Here is a 23,055-nt window from a genome sequence, read left to right on the forward strand (position 1 = left end):
ACACTGTTAAAACAACAACCTAAGGGGGCCGGCGACATTGCTCAGTGGGGAAAGGTGCCTGCCACTAAGCCTGCTAACCAGATTTTGACTCCTGAGACCCACATGGGGATAGGAAGAAAGCAGATCCCATAAGGAGACCTCTGACCTCTACATGCATGTCATTACACACCTGTACATGTGCTTTTGTCCTCATGCATGCCTGTACGTACACACACACACACACACACACACACACACACACACACACATACACACACAAATAAGTAAATAATTTAGAAAGAAAAAAAAGCAACTTTTTCTTAAGGGGACAAAGGGTTTATTAAAATAAATAATAGCTTACAATTCTGGGGTACAGTACTTTGTTTTGGAGACATCAAAGCTGTAAGAACTTGAAACAGCTAGTCATGTCACATCAACAGCTAAGAGCATGCAGAAATAGGGGCTGGAGAGATGGCTCAGTGGTTAAGACCACTGGCTGCTCTTCAACCACATGGCAGCTCACAACCATCTATAATAGGATCTGATACCTTCTTCTGGAATTCAGATGTGCATGCATATTATAGCACTCATATACATAAAATAAATACATCTTAAAAAGTTATTTAAAAAAGAATTGTTTCACCAGGTGGTTGTGGCACACGCCTTTAATCCCAGCACTCAGGAGGCAGAGGCACAGAGGTCAGGCAGATCTCTGTGAGTTCAAGGCTAGCCTGGTCTACAAAAGCTAGTTTCAGGACAGGTTCCAAAGCTACAGAGAAACCCTGTCTCGAAAAACCACAAAAAAGAATAGTTTCCTCTCAATAAATAAATATATGCAATTTAAAAAAAGAGAATGGCAGAAATGAATGCAAGCATGCCTGTATGTGCTCAACTCACAGTCCAGGGCCCAAACCTAGCAAATGGCAGAGCCCATTTTTAGGCTGGGACTTAGCATGTCAACTAACATAGTCAAGATAACCCTCCTCAGATGTGTCCATAGGCAACCTAAACAATCCCTCATGAAAACTTCTTCCCCGGTGACTTCTAGACTGTGTCAACTTAACGATTAAAACAAACTCTTAATCCCCAATGGGAAGGTATTAAGAGATGGTCCAGAATGACGTGACCCAGTTAGACAGGTGAATAAGGACCTCAGATTTGTGGACTGTGTCTGGAGTAGGCACGAGCACAATCCCACACTCCTACAGAAGATAACTGCCCTCCCTACCACGTCTCTCATCCTCTGCCTCGAGTGCTCCAGGACGCTGTCTCAACTTTCAAGGGGTGATGAGAAAGCTGTCTGGTGCTACACTGCTATAATCCAGTTCTTCAGAGGCAGAGGCAGGGGGATCACTGCAAGTTTGAAGCCAGCCTGGGCTACTCTGCTAACTTCTACCCTGAGCTACAGAGCGAGACTCTGTCTGGGGTGTGTGGGGGGGGGGCGGCGCACGAGTACATCTGTCTTCCTTTTTATTTTTCAGTGCATGAGGAAATGTTAGTCTCCCATCTTCCAAGGAGTCTCAGGGAACCGCAGGCAAGGGACACTGTAAAGCGAATGTGACTCTGCTTTGCATATGCCTACATACAGAACAGCAGGCAGGAGACCCGGATAACTTACGCAGTAACTGCCACACTGATGAGATTCACCAAGACTAAGGAAAGCACACGCTAGTATTTGATTTACAAATGCAAGTGCGCTGCGTTAATCTAGGAAACTGCAGGTTACAGGGATAAGGAGTAGAACGCTGTCTGCCTTAGGATCTGGAAAAGTCTCCATATTTCTATGGGGAAAGGAGCATATTTGCAAAACAGCATAAACAGCTACAGCTAAAAGCAGCAACAGCAGCTCTCGGCATGCAGCTATGCCTGCCGGCTCTACGGCACTTCGCATACAGTAAAATGGATGAGAAGTATCTAATTTAAAGTGGAGAAGTTAAAAGAGCTACTGGCAGAAGAAAATACTTGTCTACAAACCAACTGTCTCTTACAGTCTCAAGTTCTACTCAGTAAGTGGCGTGGGTACAGCCCAATTTAGGACAGGAATATCTGCAAGATAAAAAAAAAAAAAAAAAAAAAAAAAAAAAAAAAAAAAAAAGGCAAGGCCAATAAATGCTTATAAAGACGCCAAGTACCCAGTCTCCAGTTTGGCTTGGGAGCAAACCTGCTGATGAGACGGTAGTGAGTTTCAGAGCAGCATAGAAACTGGACATAATTAAACACATCAGGTGCAAAGCTGCTGCGGCTGGGAGAGAAAGTAAATCCACACTAAAAAAATCTGCAGAATAACTCACATGGCAGCTACAAAAAGATAGGTATTTAAAGCTGTGAAAAAAAGGACAGAAACTCAGGGCAGACATGCTGAGGGGAAAAGTTTATCCAGGAAGGGGACTGGGGCTCTGCTCCGTGTTTGGTACCAGGATGCAATCGCCACAGATTTGAGAAAAGGTAGACAGACAAAACCTAAGTCCTGCGGCAGCCCACAGAATACAAGCTGTAGCCCTCACAGTCCGCCTAGCAAAGAGACGCCATAATAAATATTTGTGGGATGACTTTCCAGAGCGGATTAATCATATGGCCACTTGCTCTCACACTGCCACCAAGATACCAATGCTAATGAATTGGCTCTTTAGGTTTGTCTGTTTTGCTACATGTTTATGTTGGGGATTTATGGAATTATGTCACTGAAGGCAACAAAGTAATTTTTATCTCATTGGCTAGGATAAATAGGACATGATACAAATGAGAAATTAGAGCGGGTAAGCTAAGGTTAGCAGGAATTCTGCCAGCGCTGAGGCTGGAACCGTGACAAGGGCTCATTATTCGGGAAGAACCAGAGTTTGTGTTTCAGGGGATGAATCTGGACAGTCATTAATGAACTGACAGACTGTATAAACTGTTTCTTAGAGGCCCAACTCCTCCATTTATACTGCTCGGTTATTTGAAGAGGGGAACAATTTGTTAGGGAATCTGTGTTAAATACATGGCTGCTTAAACATGCATTTATCAGTGATATAACAAACAATTCAAAGAAATATAAAAATGTCTTCCCCTTTCTTTACACTCAAATTAACTATATTACTATCTCTTTCAGATTTTCCTACCAAGATGATTTGGAATTATTTTATTTTCTCAAGTAGGTATTCATAACAAACATTTTTAAATTTCAAAGTGTAAAGTCATATTAGGAGCTAGAGATGGCTTAAAAGTTAAGAGTGCTTGCTCCTAGGCTTAGATCCCAGCACCCACATACACATAACTCTAGGTCAGGATGATCCACATACTAGTGCACATACATACAGTGAAAACACACAGAAACATAAAATTTTTAAATGTTTAAAATAAAATAATAAAATTTAAAGATGCTTTATCAATTGAAGTTCCCCAATACACTTACTTTATCCTCCTGGTCTCCTGCCAGCCACACCTGACAACTACTGCTCCAGATGGGGCCATTCCCAAAAGTCAATTTGCTACCTAAGATCTGCAAAACAGACTCAGGATTTCCCAGCTCACTCGGTGAAGGCACAGGTGGTGCACAGACTCTTACTTCCTGTTCCCATCAGCTATGGTCAGAATAAAATCTTAAAATGCATCTAGTTCCTCCCAGTTACTTTACAACCAGAGAAAGAGCAGGATACGCGAGGAACAAATGGACGAGGGTCCCTAAAATCTAAGTACAGCAGCTGCTCCACATCTCGGTTTCTGGCACACTGGCGCACACTGAGAAGCGCTGAGCTCACAATGTCACGTGGGGGCTTGTACATGTGTGTACACACTGAGCAGCGCTGAGCTCACACTATCACGCAGAGGCTTGTACATATGTGTATACACTGAGCAGCACTGAGCTCACACTATCAAGCGGGGGCTTTTACATGTGTGTACACACTGAGCAGCGCTGAGCTCACACTGTCACGTGGTGGCTTGTACACGTGTGTACATTGAGCAGGGCTGAGCTCACACAATCACGCGGGGGCTTGTACATGTGTGTATGCACTGAGCAGCGCTGAGCTCACACTATAATGCGGGGGGGCCTTGTACATGTGTGTACATATGTGTATGCACTGAGCAGCGCTGAGCTCACACTATCATGCGGGGGGCCTGTACATGTGTGTACACACTGAGCAGCGCTGAGCTCGCACTATCACACGGGGGCTTGTACATGTGTGTACACACTGAGCAGCGCTGAGCTCACACTATCACGTGGGGGCTTGTACATATGTGTACAGCAGCCAAGATAGAAGGCTTCAAATTAGAGAAATGGAGGAAAATTATGATGACTGATAACACTTTAACATGCAATTTAGTTTTATAACACATTGATATTAATAGATAGCAAATCAGGCATCTTTAATCCATTTAATCCTTTAATCCCAACACTAGGGAAGCAAAGGCAGGTGGGGTATTGAGTTTGAGACCAGACTGGTCTACAAGAGTCCCAAGCCAGCCAGAGGAACACAATGAGACCCCATCTCAACTTTTCTTGTAAAGTAGTAAATAAAAAAAGTTTAACAAAAATATAAATAGAACGAAAAAAACATGAAACACTAGTGTCTCAGAAATTCAAGAAACATGCACACACACTAACAATGGCATTATTTTTTGTATATCAGATCGACAAGACTGTAGAGGATAGATAGTAATTCTCAGTCAGCAAGTAACTTTTTCAAAAGAATACTTTCACCAAAATTCTTGGTCAGAGGGATGAACTCGAATATACTTCCTCAATAGGCAACCTGGTCACTTTTTATTATTTAAAGTGTGTGAGCTCTATTAACAAAGCAATCTTATTTCTAGAATGCTGTCTTCAGAAACACAAAATGCCAAGTGGTCAAATGCACAGTATTGCTGAAGTAGTCTATGGAACAAGTTAAAAAAAACTATTCATCACCTGAACAAGTGTCGGAAAAGTCATACCCATTTGGAATACAGAATTCTCCCCTTTGCCAGTCTTAAAAATGACACAAAACATTTACATAGACAAATGTCTGAGGTATTTTGGAGTGAAAAGGGCAAGTTATGTAGCGTGCTCAACACAATCTCATTTGAGGAGCAAGGCATAATATGCCTCACGCAGATTAAAACGTGAAGAGTGTGCTCAGTCTGCAATTTCTATCCTCTTGTACTGTTTGTGCACACTCACCAAGGCATCCTGTCAAGGGAGGATGACAAGAACACTCCAATTCTGGGAGAAAATGTCCTTAACAAATGGTTTGCAGTAATTGATATTGAAAATAAAGAGTTCCGGCCTATTGTTTTATACCAATTATAAAAGAAATCAAGATAGTTTAAAATGAAGAAGGCATGGGAAAAAATCATAACATTAGAATAGGCAAAAGTTTAACTGACATGATACAAAAAACTATAGCAGGGAGAAAAATCACAAATGTAAGCTAGAGCACAGCCTTTAGATTAGTTGTTCCTGTTCATCACAGAGCACCATGCAGATTATAAAAACGTGAATGTGTCAGCAGACAACAACCCACACAGACAGGCAGGGTGGCTTGTGCCTGTAATCCCAGCACTCCAGAAACTGAGGCAGAAGAACTAACAAAAGTTTTATGCCAGCCTGGGCTGCACAGTGAGTTTCCTGCCAGCCTGTGCTATAGTGTGAAGAGGCTATTCCAAAAGAGAAGAAAAAGGCCTGGAGAGACGCTCAGTGGCCAGAGGCACTGGCACAAAGGCTTGAAGACCTAAGTCTGATCCCCAGATTCCACAAGGTATTTCAGGCCAGAACAGAGGTTTCTATCAAGGTTCTGAACAATGAATAGGCAGGTCCAGAGCGGTTTCTCAGATACAGGTAGTCTTGATTTGGGTACACACACTTCATTAAAATAGTCACACTTCATTAAAATTTATGGAGTGCTATGCTTAGGATATACATATTGTTAATATTTTGCTACAGTTTGATTAGTTTTACTTTAGAAAAATGAGATAAAGTCTAAAGCCTTATCTCCCTGACCCAATCTGATGTGGTTTTGGAAGCTAAGCATGGTTAGGCATAGTTAGAACATGGGTGGAGAAAAAGGAAAGCCAGAACCAGTCTAGGTGACATATGTCCATAATCCTAACACTTAAGAGACTGAGGCATAACAAAAAAAAGTGAGTTTGAGGCTAGCTTGGGCTATATAGTGAGTTATGAGGCAACCTGGGCTACATAGTAAGAATGTCTTTAAAAATTTAAAAAAAAAAGATGAAAATAGGGAAGAGGCAATAGCAAATGTTTGGAAAGCACCTTGGTGAGTACCGCATCAATATTTAAGAAAGTCCCGTCTGGCTAGAGAGATGGCTGAGTACTGAAGAGCACTTGCTGTTTTCGCAGAAGGCCTGGATTCATTTCCCAGCAACCACATAATGACTCCCAACTATCTATAACTCCATTTCCAAGAAATGTGATGTCCTCTCCTGTCCTTCGTGGACACCATGTGCACACACGGTGCACATACATACATGCAGGCACTCACATATACATATGAAATTAAAAGAATAACGTACTACTATGACCCACTAAATAAGATCAGCATGCAAGCAAGCATTTATAGCACCCGATGGGTGCTAAGAATCACATTATCACTGATAGAGCACAAAGCAGATGAATTAGACCTAGCTGCACACACCTGTCAGGCCAGCATTAGGAGAGGCAGCATCACGATGTCAAGTTTCAGCCTGTCAAAGAGAGGGACAGGCAGGAAGGGAGGGACAGGCAGGAAGGGAGGGGCAGGGCTTATTCTTGGCCTCAAAGGAGCGACTGGCTGAATGTGTTACAGAGACAGGAAATAATGTAGGAAAAGAGAAGAAGGGGGAAGGACCTGCCCAGGCTCAGTATTAAAGATTAACATCTTTTTCATGGCAACATGAGATAAGAAATCTGGCACTATAGAACAGAACCCTTAAAAAAGAGCCATCTGCTCAATGAATTATTTAAAAATAGGATGTAAGCCTAATATAACTATATAAGAAAACACCTCATGCCCAGAAACATATGGAAATATAATACATCAAATGTGGCTTTTAGTTCCCTTCTTAAAATGATCTTTAATGAAGTTATATTGTGAAAGCAAGTCAACCATGTGCCGCCCAGTACAAGAAAGTGGTAAGGTCGGTAGTGTTCTGTAGCCCTCAGGTTGTTAAAATCTGTGTATTTTCAGGGGCAAGTCTAATACAAGAGCAAATCCTGTTTTAAAATAAAGCAATAGACCTTTGTATTTATGACAGCTTAAATGTTATCCTATAGTTATGAGAAGCATTTTGTACACTCGGCATCCCAGAGTAAGATTTTTCTATATGACGGTTTTAAAACTGTCTCCTTTCTTACAGATTTGTTTGGTGATAAAATGCCAAAGCAGAGAGGTGCAGAAAGGACATGCTTTTCCCACACTGTCTCACTATTTTCTAAGACGCTTGCTGTTCAGGTTCCATTATGAAGTCAAAGATCCACTCACTAGAAATGAAACTAGAAGCAACAAGGAAAAGCAGCATCCGAATGCATTTCCTAAACAAAATCAACAAGGGAAAGCAGCATCCGAATGCATTTCCTAAACAAAATCAACAAGGGAAAGCAGCATCCGAATGCATTTCCTGAACAAAACCAACAATAACAATAATATTAAAGGCACAGGTGATGCTCGCTCTCCTCACAGAAAAATAAGTCAGTATGACGGCCTTGAAAAAAGAGTAATCCTTCCTCAAATTCTCCAGGGAGCCAGCAGACTAGGGAGGAATGACAGAGGCAGAATAAACAAAACCAAACAAACCAAAACAAAGGGACAGCACCGGGAGCCCAGGCCCCGCTCCAGGAAGGGTGGAACTGCACTGCTCTGCGGGAGGCTGGCCTTGACGTCGACACCGGAAGCCTCCGGGGAATGAACAGCGTGGGGGGCATCTGACACAGGCAAAACTTGTGTAGAAACAGACTAACAACACTTGAGGAAGCCAGCATCTGTCAGGTTCCAACGCACGAGGAAGGCCAGGCAAGCCACCTCAGAACAAGAGGCGGGGCAAAGCCTGACTGCAGGGCTGGATTCCCGAGGTGACACGGAGAACCATACGGAAAAGTTACATCAAGACAAAAGCTCCAGCTCAGGTGCAGACGAATGGAAAGCTGGCTCACACTAGAAAAGGGAGGTGGGCTGGAACGACACCTTAGAGAAAACAGCAATGTGGCTGTGCCCACGAGAAGGGGTGGAGTCAGCTGAAACAAGGGGTAAGGGGATGGGGAGAAGGTGGCACCACAGTCAAACAGTGGAGCTCTGCTCCAGGAACAAACGCATTTCAGGTGTTGACACGGTGCAAGGTTTTACTCAAGGACACAGCGGCTGAGTTTAGCGACCGTTAGAGTACAAAGGGGAAAACACGCAGTTCAGAGGAGAACAACGAAGACATGTTCGTTCACTCAGCTGGCAGCAAAGCCCTGCGAGACTGCCCAGCACCGAAAAGGGCAGGTAACTGACAAGACCACCTGGATGGCAGAGGACGCCAAGAGAAAGACTGTAAATAGGCTTCCAAAAGATTTCATTAATAACAATCATTCATGATACTGAATGATAAAGGCCGTATCTTACAAGTATATTCTTAGAAAAAATAAGACAAATATTACTTTACAAACTAAATATTCATTAGCTTATATTTTATAATTGAATGGAAGAACAAATTATCATATATTCTTCTTCATTAAAAAATAATTTAAACTAACCTATCAAATAGAAAATAATTACCTATATCCTACCACCTTAATATAACGATTATTGCAGTCATTTTAACACAGCTATAACTAAATTATAAATTAAATTTTTCACTAGTAGTTTTCCAATTGACCACATGCAGAATTAAGTAATATGTATTTTTCTATTATTTTAACACTTTGCATGGCATTTTACTAAGCACATTTTCAAAGTGTATAAATCAACTCACCTATTGCTCACCAAACCTAGGAGGCACAATAAATTATGAAAGGTATAAATCAGCATGTAAAGTTTTACATTTCCAAGTTCAACCTGAGAAGTGGATAATTAACGGCACCCAACACAGAAAAGCTGCCCCTACAGACTGAAAGGAGAGGGGCAGGCTTATTTTCAGACACACGGTCACTCCAGGTCACGGACAAGTCAAAAGATTTACCTGGAAGAAATCTTACAAAACGTGGCATGAAATGAAATCTTGGACAGCAGGGAGGACTGTCTTCAAACAAAGGACCTGAGGCAAACAAGGAAAAAGAAAAGAAGAAAGAAATCAAACAACCTTAGAGAGCCAACACTGCAACTTAATTCCCAAGATTTACGGGAACCACAAAAACACCACAGAAGCAGGGACATAAAAATTGCCATTCCCCCCACCCGGCCTCAATAACTCAATCCCTCATCAGCAACTGCCGCAGCTTCCAGTGAAGACCTCAAAGAGGGGCCTGCAGCAGCTCAAAGAGACAGAAAGCCAAGGAGCCAAAGCAAATAATTTACTTTTTAAATTAAAAAAATCAGCATCTTGGTTATACTCGAACTACATACAGCATTACATAATATGTGCTTATGTATTAATTCCTTCAGTTTTTAATCAATACACTAAAGCATGCTGTTAGTTTAGGAAACCATTTTTTAAACACTTGGTTTTAAAAGATATTCATTTATTTCATTTAAAAACTAGCTTCAGGGGCTGGAGAGATGGCTCAGAGGTTAAGAGCATTGCCTGCTCTTCCAAAGGTCCTGAGTTCAATTGCCAACAACCACATCGTGGCTCACAACCATCTGTAAATGAGGTCTGCTGCCCCCTTCTGGCCTACAGACATACACACAGACAGAATATTGTATGCATAATAAATATATAAATATTAAAAAATTCTTTAAAAAAACAAAATAAAAACTAGCTTCAAAGACTTCCTTCAATACATGACTTTAAAAATAAGCAAATTTAAAAAGCTATTGGAAAATTAAGTCTGTAATCCGCACACGCATGTATGTTTTAATGAATAATTGGCTCTCGAATAAACTGTTATCTTACAAGTTTATTACAGTAATGGTCATTATATTTAAAATATAAACCACTGAGATTTTTTTCCCTAATGCACATAAATAAGGCAGTTATATTAGTAATAACTGGTACAATCTTATTGCTAATAGGCACTGACAAACTACATGGAGCAGAACCCATAAGCACATACTCCTGCCAAATGATAGCAAGAACTCCTATAGACATCACACCTTTATTTTACACCTCTTTATTTTACAAAATAAAAACATCAACCATACCCCCACAATTTTGTGAGCTTTCATAAACACTGTGACATACATCTTAGAAGACTTACTCTTTTTTTTTTAAACCCTATAATTTACCTTTAAGATTCCAGTCATACAGTTCCAAAATATCTCTGAATAGGAAAAGTGAAAACAGTTCAAGTCCTTTTACACAAAAATTCTGAAAAAAAAAGTCAAAATCAAATTACTATAGATCTGCAAATACATATGAACTGAAGTTTTAATTTGTCCTAGCCAAGCATCTCAGAGGGTTTGTTGAACTTGTACTAAAAGCATTCCCTGCACAGCTTGGCCACTGTCCTAAAACGACTTGCTGATTTCAAATTGAAATGAAGTAGACAATAGCACCATTAGGATTTCTACAAAAATGTCAACTCAGCTCTTTTCAGTGTACAAATAGAATATCTTATAGTCTTCCTTCTACCATGTTCTTCTAATCTAATTGTAAAATGTTTAAGAATCTCCTGGGAGCTTCTTGTGAATGCAGATTCCACACATACACCTGCAAGCTGACTAGCTAGCCCAACCCCATTCCCATCCCACCCTACTCCCACAGTGCAGGATTACTGTTGCCAAGTTACCAAAAAGTAGAAGTCCTTTGTACCAAAAAATTTTAAACTATTAACAGAGGCAAATAAAAGGGTTGAGAAAACAGCAGAACTCAGCCGCAACTGCTCCTGCAGACAAGCTAACAGACAACATATCTGCAAGAGAGTCTAGTCTCGTGAGGCTTCCTCCTACTCATCTTGCTCGAGGTTCATAAATCACCCAGCATAAGATCACGTCAGGAATCATAAAGTTTTACAACGATAAGTGAAGGCTTATGACCTTAGACCCGAATAAAGCAAAGCAAAAGCTAAAAACTCCCTACACACGGAAGGAAGGGCCATTTCAATGCAGGTAGAACGAAGCCGACCAGCCCGGAATGAAAGAGGCGGTAATTTAGCATGCATATCAGGCCCATCAATCGCTCCTCATTGCTCCCTGCCATCCATGACAGCGCTTCCCAGTTAAACAAATTCCAAGAGCCAAGGGCTCCAGAAATCGACCCCAACTCCAACACATCAAGCACACACGCTTGTTTGCTGTCGAGCTATTATTTCTTAGTGTGATTTCTTGACAACACTAAATTCAAGATCAGGCAATGAATCATTCTGAGACTCACATTAATCTTAGTTTGGAATTTTAAATCTCTTGCATATATTTAGATAAATCTGCTGTTTAGCATCTGCAATGAAAAACAATTAGGAAAAAATGTAAATATACGGGAAGAAAAATGAGGCAAACGCTGATCTTATCACTGAAGATAATGAGCAAGATTATTCCAACAGCTTTCAGATTCTGTTCCGCTGTTCCAGCCCTCTTTGTGAGACTGGCCAGGACCCAAACTCTGTCCCTTAAGCAAAACTGAGAACAGATGTACGGTTGACTATCAGCAGATGCAGCAGGAGCAGACATGGGTTCAGAAATAGGTCAACGAGTTTAAATTCTTGAACCATGGTACCAGAGGTACATTACAGCAACCCTTTTGACAGTGAGCATGGTAGTCAGGGGTCTCGAGTGGCAAAACGCTGGAGCTGACCAACTTCAATTGTGTTGTGTTGCTGTGTGTATGTGTGTGTTTAGGAAAAACAGATTAAGAAAGCAGAGTAAAACACATTCAGCTGCTAAGCAATCCATCTCTTACCTCAGGCATCATCTCTTCAATAAAGTGGATCGTGTAGTCTATGTTGAACCTAATCACTTTACACAGTGGAATCTGCAAAGAAAAAGAGCTGTTGACTGCAGGCTCATAATGCAGACTTTGCTATTTGACTCAGAGGACCAAATGCAGTTTCATCTTCATGTAACCTGGTAACAACCTTGGGCACAACGTTCAACTACCTTTTTTTTTTTTTTTTTTTTTTTTTGAGACAGGGTCTCATTCTGTAGCCCTGGCTGGTCTAGAACTCCTGTGTAGACAAGACGAGGCTGGCCTCAAACTCAGAGAAATTTGCAGGCCTCTGCCTCCCGAGCGCTGGTATGAAAGGCAATGTGTTACCGCACCTGGTCCCAAAATACTGCATCCTAATGATGAGAAGTAGGAGCTCTCTGACCAAGCTTCTGAGAGAGATGGGAGTAAAACTGGTGCTTCACTCAATGTGATTAGCAGAGCAACCCAAACACAAGAACACTCAACCCAAACATGTCACCGCCAGAAAGAAATAATAAAACCAGTCATGTGCTAATTTTACCTTTAATTTTTCACCCAGGTCAAGAATGGCAGCACAATAATACAACAGTTATAAACACTTAGCTCATGGATCAGTGCACAATGCAGGCTGCCTGCCTGGTTCTGGGGCAAGAGCAGCTGCAGTTGAAAGTACACAAGAATTAATTATAAAAAAAAAAAAAAAGCTGGTATTTGCTGGGCCAGGTACTGTCTAATATTTCACCGTATTTACTGATAGAACTTTCACAGGTGCCCTAAAACATAAGTTTCATCATTATGGGAGAGAGGGAAAAACGAAGAGAACCATCAGGCAGGAACCGTGGCTGAAGGGGCAGGTAGCTGGTAAAGTGAATTCTTATTCTAGACCCATCTCCTCACTGCCCATACCAGTGCACAGAGCATGTGAGAAACTGAACTAATCCACATCTGTCTTATCTTCCCAGTGCATCATCACACCAGCCTAGTATCTAGCACCAGAGTTTTCCATAAATAGATTTCTGAATGAATAAAAGAATGAGGAAGGGAGGGAAGGGAGTTACTGAACTGGCTAGCTGGGCACAGTAATTGAAACCAGAGGCCCTGGAGATGTGTTACACGGTCTTTCTGGCTTAGCAATCTGTCCATGAAACAATGTAATCACTTTTACAAACCACAGCTGTCAGAAAGAAACAGATTTTAATTCTCCCAGAAAAGGGGAGGGGGATGTAAAAAAATAGAAAAACAGTCTTACAATGCCATCTACTGGAAATGAAGTTAAATTTAGATCTTAGGTATTCTTTTTCTATTTTTTTTCTTAAATATAGTGATTGTTAACTTTACTATGGGATTCATTTTCAACTTCTGGACATTATGTCCTCAGTCCTCAGCTAACCAAAGCAATGTTATTAGTACACTATTATTTTTACAACCTACTTTAACCCCACTGACACTTAAAATACTCAGGAGTTACAAACTGGCATATGATTTAGCCTGGTTTTAAAATACCCATTCTTGGGATGGCTGGGATACAGGAAGGGTGGATATGGGAGCAGGGAAGTATATATCTTAATTAAGGGAGCCATCTTAGGATTATTAAGAGACTTGGCTCTAGAGGGGTTCCCAGGTGCCCAGGAAGATGCCCCCAGCTAGTTCCTTGGGCAGCTGAGGAGAGGGAGCCGGAAAAGGCCAGATCCTATAGTCATACTGATGAATATCTTGCATATCACCATAGAATCTTCATCTGGCGATGCATGGAAATAGAGACAGAGCCACACATTGGTGCACCAGACAGAGCACCCAAGATCCAAATGAGAAGCAGAAGGAGGAAGAACATGAGCAAGGAAGTCAGGACTGCGAGGGGTGCTCCCACCCACCGAGATAGTGGGGCTGATCTAATCGGAGCTCACCAAGGCCAGCTGGACTAGGACTGAAAAAGCGCAGGATAAAACCGGACTCCCTGAACATGGCGGACAATGAGGGCTGCTGAGAAACCAAGGACAATGGCACTGGGTTTGGCTCCAACTACACATTCTGGCTTTGGGGGGGGGGGGGGGGGCTAGCCTGATTGGATGCTCACCTTCCTAGACCTGGATGGAAGTGGGGGGGGACTTGGACTTCCCTCAGGGCAGGAAACCCTTACTGCTCTTCAGACAGGAGAGGGAAGGGGAGTAGAGGGGGGAGAGGGAGGTAAATGGGAGGCGGGAAGGAGGCGGAAATTTTTAATTATATAAAAAAATAAAGCTATCAAACATAAAAAAATAAAAATAAAAATCAAATATAAAGAAATAAAACAAAATACCCATTCTTTACTATCATCTATATAAGGTTCATACTTTAGAATAAGCCATATGCCCTGTATTAAAATGCAAGGATCTAGAGTCCAGTAAAATGGCATAATTCCTCTCAGGCAGTGGTGGCGCATGCCTTTAATCCCAGCACTCGGGAAGCAGAGGCAAATAGATCTTTGTGAGTTCAAGGCCAGCCTGATCTACAAAGCTAGTTCCAGGACAGCTAGGACTATTACACAGAGAAACCCTGTCTCAAAAAACAAAACAAACAAAAAAGATAGTGTAACTCCTATAACCCTGAAGATCCTGAGGCAGAGAGGTAGTAGGATCATGAATCCCAAGCCAGCCTAGAAAGCAAAGTGAGACCCTTTCTCAAAAACAAAAAAGAAAAAGGAAGCCAAGGATTTGGAAAAGGAATGTAAACAAACACAAAGAGAATATATGATGCTGTAGATGCAACTAAAAAGGAGCACATGAAAAAGCATGGACAGTCCAGCTAACATGTGGGTTGCTTTGCTAGACCTCACCTCTATAATGCCAGGCACACCTCACCTCTATAATGCCAGGCACACCTCACCTCTATAATGCCAGATGACTGAGGACAGCCTAGTTTAGACAATAGGTTCTAGGTCAGCCAAAGAAATGCAGCAAGAATCTGCTCAACAATATTGGGGAAGAAAAAAGCAAAAACAAGAAACATCCAGGTGAGGAGGGCAGATACTGGAACACAGAGAAAAAAGACCCGTGAAGTCATCAAGTTCTTCAGAAAGCACAGCGCACACAGAGAAGAAAGAACTGAGACCAACTACTGGGTCCCCGGGCTTGTGTCACCAGAGAGACCACAATGGCACCACAGCAAATGCAGAAATCCATAACACTGCCCCTTGAGTAACTAGACCCAACATGAGAGACGGTGAAGAAGAGTTAGGGCTCACGAAGGCTGCGTGCCTGTCCTGGCTGGTTTTATGTCAACTACAAGTTGGAGTCATTGCAGAAGAAGGTCTCTGAATTGAGAAAGCACCTCCAGAATATTTGCCCCCAGGCAAGTCTAAAGTGTAATGATGGAGGAGTGTCTATGTGTTACTTTCATTATTAATAAAGATACTGCCTTGGCCCTTTAAGAGAACAGAAAATTAAGTAGGCGGAGTAGACAGAACAGAATGCTGGGTAGCAGGAATGGGGAGACGCTTCAGGCAGTCGCCATATGCAGTTGCCATGCTTCTCCTCTCTGAGATGGACGCAGGTTAAGATCTCTCCTGGTAAGCCACCCCTTGTGGTGCTATATAAATTTTTTTGTTTTTGTTTTTGTTTTTTGTTTTTTTTTTTTTTGTTTTTCGAGACAGGGTTTCTTTGTGGCTTTAGAGCCTGTCCTGGAACTAGCTCTTGTAGACCAGGCTGGTCTCGAACTCACAGAGATCCGCGCCTGCCTCTGCCTCCTGAGTGCTGGGATTAAAGGCGTGCGCCACCACCGCCCGGCTTTGCTATATAAATTATTAAATATGGGTTAAAGCAAGATATGAGAATCAACCAATAAGAAGCTACAGATAATGGGCCAGGGGCCAGGCAGTGTTTAAATGAATACAGTTTCCATGTAATTATTTTGGGTAAAGCTAGCCGGGTGGCTGGACACAGCCCGCCGTTCCTTCAACAGTGTAATTTCTTGACTGGTTGACAAGGGAGGGCGCAGATAACTGTGGGTGGTGCTGGGTTTGGGTGGTCCTCTGAAAGGCAGGCTCCACAAGCCAGGAAGAACAACTCAATAACCAGAGATCGTCCGTGGCCTCTGCATCAGTTCCTGCCCTAGTTTCTGCTCTCCCTGACTTCTCTGAATGATGGGCTACAAGCGGTAAAGTCAAACCAACCCTATCCTACTCAACTTGGTTTTGGTCATGGTGTTTTCCACCGCAACAGAAACCCTAATTGAGGCAATGCCCAAGGGGACATACCGGGGCAGGGCAAAGCCACTCATGTCAGCTGTGAAATCTCACGATAGGGGAGCAGAAAGAAAACGGGTGGTGGTGTTGAATCCGCCGGCAAGAGTGAATGCACAGAGGAGGAAAAAATAAGAGCTCTGGGCATATATAGAAGACAACAGAGAAAGAGCAGGAGAGAGACCTTCCCTCCTCCTAGCTGTGTGGAAGGACAGCAGAATGGTGCAAACAGAACTGTCTCCACCTCCTTGCGGCAGAACTCACTTACTGTCCCGAGACTCCTCAGGACACGCTTCGGGCTTCCATCCGCACCACCGGAGGCTACTGGCTCACAGCCGTATGTCTTTCTTAGACTCGAAGAGAACTTGTCCTCTCTCACTAAGAAACCAGCACTTCAGGTCACCAGAGTAGCTTCCATCAACCCACAAACTGACACAAATGCCCAGAACTTCCTAAATCCTAAGTACACAGTGCTGCCATGCTGATACTAATCCCTAACCCATAACAGCACAACTAATTCATTAATACCCCCAAATCTGTACATTCAATCAATACTTTTTCTAATGAGTGAATGACCGGATGGGTCATCAGTGATCAGCGAAAAGGAACCCAACCAAGTTCTCGCTCAGAATGATCACGGGGCTTTCCTGGGCATGAGATTATTGTGTGACGCTGTGCAATCAATGCACCTTTTACACTGTCAAAGCCCCAAATGTCAGGTATCATAAGGAACCACAAGCATACTACACGACAGGATAAAGCCCATCCAGGAGTGCTACACACTTAGCCAACAAAGCTTTCAATCCACTTCAATTCGAGACCTTAAGATCACCTTTCAGAGCTAGCTCTGGTCAAGAGTCCACGTGACTGTCACCTCTAGGCCCTTCTTGTTGATGGGCTCGTTCTAAGAAATGAATCAGGTCAGTAATGCAGTTTAAGAACCTTATAGGAGTCTACTTTAAATTCAAGAGATCTTTGATGGCTCTAGCTCTGTGAACTTTAGAATCTTCAACTCAAAATTCAATTTCTATTGTCAACATCACTCACAAAAATGACAGGGCTCGTCATTACGAACAAAAGTTCTCAAGTTTTTTAAGAAATTCAGTATTTATGTAAAATGCATGCTGAGATCAGGGATTTTCTTGTTTGTTTTCGGTTTCATCTCTTCTAACACAACAAAACCTGACTAATTTAGTAAAACTGCCTCTCAGTGCCAAACTTAATGCTGGGAAACTTTTTAAAAATTATCTTTAAAAAAAAAATCACATTTCCTACTCACTTGTGCCATGAAACCTGCTGTAGAGAAGCAAATGTGTATTTCAAGGCCAATCTGTACCATATAATAAGATGTTTCACAGAAAAAAAAAAACAAAATAAAAATTCTATTTTTAAATCTAAGTCTGAGGCTGAAGGATGACTCAGCAGTTAATAGCACTTGCTGCTCCCAATGAAGACCTGAGATCTATTCTCAGCACCCAAGCCAGGCAGGTCACAACCTCTTGTAGCTCCGTCTTCAGGTGATCTGATGTGTCTAGTTTCCATGGGCACCTGCATTCCCATGCACACAGATACACATATACACAAAATAAAATTAAAAATACATCTTTCTTTTGAAAAAAAAAAAAAAGGTCTGACTTAAACTAAAAAAGAATCTCCAGTCCAGTGTAAATGTAAAAAAAGAAAACAGTGAAATTATTCAAACTCATCTGTCTGACATCTTTCCCAAAATGAGAGGTGCCAATATTTATTATGCACCAATTACCATGGTAAACACTTGCCATGCGCCAGTGCATTCATCCTTCACAAAAACGGGTAACCTAATGCAACTAGTACCCCATCCACAGACGACAAGACCAGTGTACGGTGGTGTCAGGCCACAGTCAGCAAGGGGACTTCACTCCAGGTCCCAAACTGGTGTCTACGAAGCCACACTGTTTGTCTTCCCTGATGCAGGTGACCCTGAAGTCAAGGTGAGAACTAGATGACCACCAGGGAATTAAGAAGTGAGGTGACAGATAGGCTGAAGTAACTTCCTGCAGCAGGACTGACATTTGCAGGTGGACGTTAGAAACTACAGAACGTCTGAAGGCCATTATAACTTCAGACTGAAATGTGGGGAGCAAAGATGACAGACACAGAAACACAGCAAAGAAATGATGGAAATTCTAACAATTTCTGGAAATTCTAACAATTTATAGTATTTTACATATGAAAGTAAAAGAGGAGAAAAGAGGGGGAAGAGGTCTAAATGGGAGAGCATCAATAAGTAAGGGTGATGGGGAGACTAAATATTGCGTATTTCCTGCTGTTAAAAATCCGGTTCAGACAGAGAGATGGAGATGTGCGTGTGGCGTGAAGGCAGGAGGCTGAGGAAGGAGACGGGAACAAACAGTGGGAGCAGAGGAGAGGGTGGCGGGGACAAATGTGAGAGTACGACAACATACGTGTATGAAAATGCCTTCATATAACCATCTCCTGAAAGAACACTCTCCAATAAAACCAGGTAAGAATGTGTATGCCTGCACCCTGTGCAGACTGAGGCAGGAGGACTCTGAGTTCAAAATCCTTGATCTATACAAGTTCCAGGCCAGCATGGGCTACCTAGTGAGTTTTTCTCTCAAAAATCCAAAAAGTTGAAAACAATTCCCTTACGGTTAGGACATAGCATAGAATAAGGAAAAGCTGTTTTAAGTTAGCATCACTACCTAGAATCACATCTACTTAGTAAAATAAAAAGGAATGACAGATAGAAGCAAGGTAAGATCAAGATTTGAAGCTCAGCCTCCAATGGAAAAATCAGTGTTCCAAGTAAACAGTACAAAGATGACTTTCCAACTGCAGACAAGAAACACGCCGAAACTCTAGCTCGCTACATCCTTCAGGACCCATGGCCCAGGCAAAGCTGCATGCTCTTCCCAGCAATGCTATAGCAGCTCACTGTTCAACCCAGAGACAAGATGAGCAGCTGGGCAACTCCAAAACAGGACGACTGTGATGCCCAGCATCCATTTGGACTGATTCCCAGAAGAGCATTCCTGATACCCACAAGTATCACTAATCCTGTGTCAGACCAAGTCATTGAACACACAGAAAGCAAGTGAGGTCGCTCCAGATTTAGTGTCCTAAACAAGTCCTGCTTCTCTTACCTTTGCTCAGAGACATACATTAGCTTCTCCTTAAAACTTCCATTTTCCTTTGAAGAACAATCAACCCAAAAATAGCTCATCACATCACTCCACAGTTTATCCTCCTTTTTCCAAGTTTCACACTCTCAAAATGTTATTCTAACACGTTTACTCACACCATTTAGTGTAGCCCAAGCCTGTGACTCATTAGCAGACTGAGAGTCCCACCTGACACTGCTGTAGCCGCCTGCAATTCACACAGGTGGGATGAAGAGTGACGGCTATGGACACAAAAATTTGGGGGAAGAAAAGATAAAGGGAAGGCAGGAAGTGCAAGGAAGGAAAAAGGAGCCAACTGGCACATACTTACATTGGTCAGGGGGGCATGTGCAAACATAGAAAATCCTTCAAAGATATACTCGTGATCATCATATTCTATAACTGTTGGCCTGTCGGTCTGAAAGTAAAGAACACAAACAGGATTTAATCATAGCATTTGCATGCGCAGGAATGCTCCCAGGCACAAACTCTCTCAAGGCAGAAACAAACGCAACTTTGTATACTCAACATATTTTCCAATACCAGGAAACAAACACTAAAAATTAATTTTAAATGGAATCCTCTGGTTTCATGAAATTCTCTAACTTCAGATGTAGTATGTATGTGTATATACATACATATACACACATATATATACTTCAGATGTAGTAAAACTTTATTTCCTAAAAATTAATTTTCTTTAATCCCATAACACAACCAGTTCTACTTTACTGAACTGTATTTCTGAACAAATAGACTGACCCCACAATAGGGAGGATTCTGAGGGCCTTGAAGTGCTGGAAGCTCAACCCCACAACTGTATCCCTACCCTGCCCTAAGAGAAGACAACCCACCAAACACTGCAGTAGAGTAGGGACCAAGCAATGTCAAAGACTTCAATACCTAAAAACAGAATCTGTAATTACATGATATAAACGTCAATCTCACCATAAGAGACTCTCTTCCTTGTACATCATTCTTAATAGCCAGCCCTTTGGATATTAAATGCCAAATGTAGAGCAAATTATAAAGATTGGTAGCTTAAAAGATACTTCTTACCTAGGTACTAAACATCATAATTTCACAGATTACGTGTGTGTGTATGGGGGGGGGGCGGACAGGGAAGAGCTAAAGATTATCCACATACACATCATTCCTTTTGTCAATATCACTGTCACTTTCTATTTGAGTGACTCAAGAAGACTAAATTAAATATAATGAGAAGATTCTGATGAAACAAGCATTAATAATGAAGGGCACGACCACTCTGAAGAATATGTCACAGGCCTACCATATAAACCAGCAATCTCAGTCTTAAGTATATACTCAAAAGATATCAAAAATACATGCATACAAATACTGTTTTGATTAAAATGAAATAAAAATATCATTATATTACTTCCCCTTCCCTGTCATCTCCCCCAAGCCCTCACACATCCAATTCTATTTTATGCACATGCTTAGTGCTCACAGAAGCTAGAAAAGGAATCAAATCCTCGTGAACTGGAGTTATAGGTTATGAGCTGCCATGTGGGTGCTGCGAACCAAACGAGGGTCTTCTGGAAGAACAGCAAGTGCCCTAAACTGCTGAGCCGTGTCTTAGGCCACACAAATACTACTGTCAGCACCATTCACAATAGCAAGCGTGGAGACAACCCAAACTCTATCAACTTAATGAATGAACAAATGAAACATGCAATAGCTATACAACACACACACGCATGCACGCACGCACGCACTTCATAGGGGGATAGTATTTGGCCATAAAAAGACTATAAAGGATGTAAGCTGCATAGCTCTGTGGCAGAGTGCCCGCCTTGTATACAAGAGACCCTGGGTTGAATAAAAGGAAGAAAAAAAGAGAAAGGGGAGTGAATGTCACAACACAGGCAAATCTTTAAACTCCAACTCTACGTAAACGAGAAAAAGACAGAAAAAGCAGCTACCATATGACCTCTAATGAAAAGTCTAGGCCAGGCAAGTCCATAGACACACACCACCTAAAGGATATGTTTCTTTTAGGATAAGAAAAATGTTCTAAAGTTAGGTGGTTTTAAGCATTTGTACTTATGCTGAACATCATGAATTACACAACTTAAATGCATAAAGTTGATGACACAGAAGTATAGCTAATAAGTTATTAAAATATGTAACTATGAATACTTCTGCAATCAAGACGTCTCAACATATGTAACCAGAATTACCAAATTTCATAATGTAAGAAGCAATGCAGCCAAGCACAGCATATAGACATGGACATTGATTCCCTGGCTTCTAAAAACCACCATACTGCTTAGTACCTGAGAACTCACTTAGCCTCATTTATGAAACATGAATTAATGTCCCAAATGGGTAGTATGGATAATATATACACAGATGTTATTATGAAAATTAAATTAGCTATGCTAACCACTTAGAATGTAGCACATGAACAGAAGTATACCATATTATCACAGTGACATATTATACACTGAATGTTCTGATTCAGTCACAGGGCAATAAGCTGCCCACCGACTTTTAAAACTTGGAAATGTCCTACTTCACGCTTCCCACTCACTGGCTCTATAAATTTGGTTATTGCACGGTACCAATACAAACACAAGACATAATAAAACGGTGAGAGAGGAAAGCTGAAATAAACATCACGATAAAGCCAAATTTTATCTACATAGTGATTTTAAAATAAAAACGACATAAGAACTGAATCAGAGGCTAGTGTGACGGCTCATGCTGTAACCCCAGCACTTTGGAAATGAGGCAGGAGAAACTTCTAAAAGTGAGAGGCCAGCCTTGGCTACACAGGTAAGAAGCTCCAGGCCATCCTAGGCTGAAGTGTGACTTCATTAGCAACTTACTAAAAAGTTGGTAGGTGGGGAGACGGTAATCCGGTAGTGGAAAAGACGTCCAGCGTTGTTAGTCATGGGACGGCAGGGCTTGATTGCCTGGGGGAACAAAATGGAATCATTTTACAAATTAAACAGAAAATAGTTTTCTTTTAAAATAGACTACACCATCAGTTTCACATCTGACACCTGCTTCTATGTGTGCCCCTCACAGACTATTCGTATGAACTAAATGAACAAAAAGATGTGGCCAATCACCGGTTCTCAACCTTCCCAAAATGCACTAGTGGAGTGAGGACCAAACTGACCTGCGATTTGGTGCTCAGTGAGACCAGAAGTGTCTGTAGGCTCTATGTCCCCCAAATACATGACCTCAGTGAATGGGTATCTGTCATCAGTTGGGTACCTGGGAGACATGGCTAGATCCCCGGGACACATAGCTGGACCTGTTATTGGTAAAATACAGTTCTATTCAATACAAGTAGATATGTAAGTGCTGTCAGCATCCAGGAGGGTTTGGGAGGACTCATGAGGCTTGCCATCCAGAAGCCAATTTGGGAGCTGCATTTGGCATAACTACTGGTAGAGACTGGTCTACTCACTGTGTAAGTGGATGCACTTCAGAAGGGTCAGAGCCTACAAAGGCCCTGAACAGCAGTACAAAGTAGATGGACTGCTAGTGTTGCATTCCTTGCCCTTTCTAGGGCAGTCAGGCCCCGAGGAGCCTACCTATCTCTAGAAGCTATGCCATCAGCTCCACGGGATCTTTAGCCCATGGTGGGGTTCCCTTTACAGATGTAAAACATCTGATCCACGTGACCTGATGAGGGTTTCCCAAGCTGCTCTTGTCCCGTGAAAATAACACTTGCAAATATCCCTTGGGACACGCCTGAAGGTCTTACTAGTCCCCTCCTTCCTC

General features: G+C 41.9%; 1 protein-coding gene across 4 annotated transcripts in view; it reads right to left on the reverse strand.

The window, feature by feature from the left end:
* Positions 1-23,055, reverse strand: part of Drosha (drosha ribonuclease III) — a 110,456-nt gene that overhangs the window by 61,130 nt on the left and 26,271 nt on the right. For all 4 annotated transcript variants that reach the window (XM_038323525.2, XM_038323523.1, XM_038323524.2 and 1 more), the window contains 5 exons: positions 22,149-22,235; positions 19,625-19,711; positions 11,908-11,979; positions 10,299-10,380; positions 9,094-9,168 (listed from right to left, as the gene is read on the reverse strand). In XM_038323525.2, coding sequence (XP_038179453.1) covers positions 9,094-9,168; positions 10,299-10,380; positions 11,908-11,979; positions 19,625-19,711; positions 22,149-22,235 — 403 coding nt within the window. The remainder of the gene's footprint in view (positions 1-9,093; positions 9,169-10,298; positions 10,381-11,907; positions 11,980-19,624; positions 19,712-22,148; positions 22,236-23,055) is intronic.

Source organism: Arvicola amphibius, chromosome 3 (assembly GCF_903992535.2).
Source record: "Arvicola amphibius chromosome 3, mArvAmp1.2, whole genome shotgun sequence".
Classification (NCBI taxonomy): Eukaryota; Metazoa; Chordata; class Mammalia; order Rodentia; family Cricetidae; genus Arvicola; species Arvicola amphibius.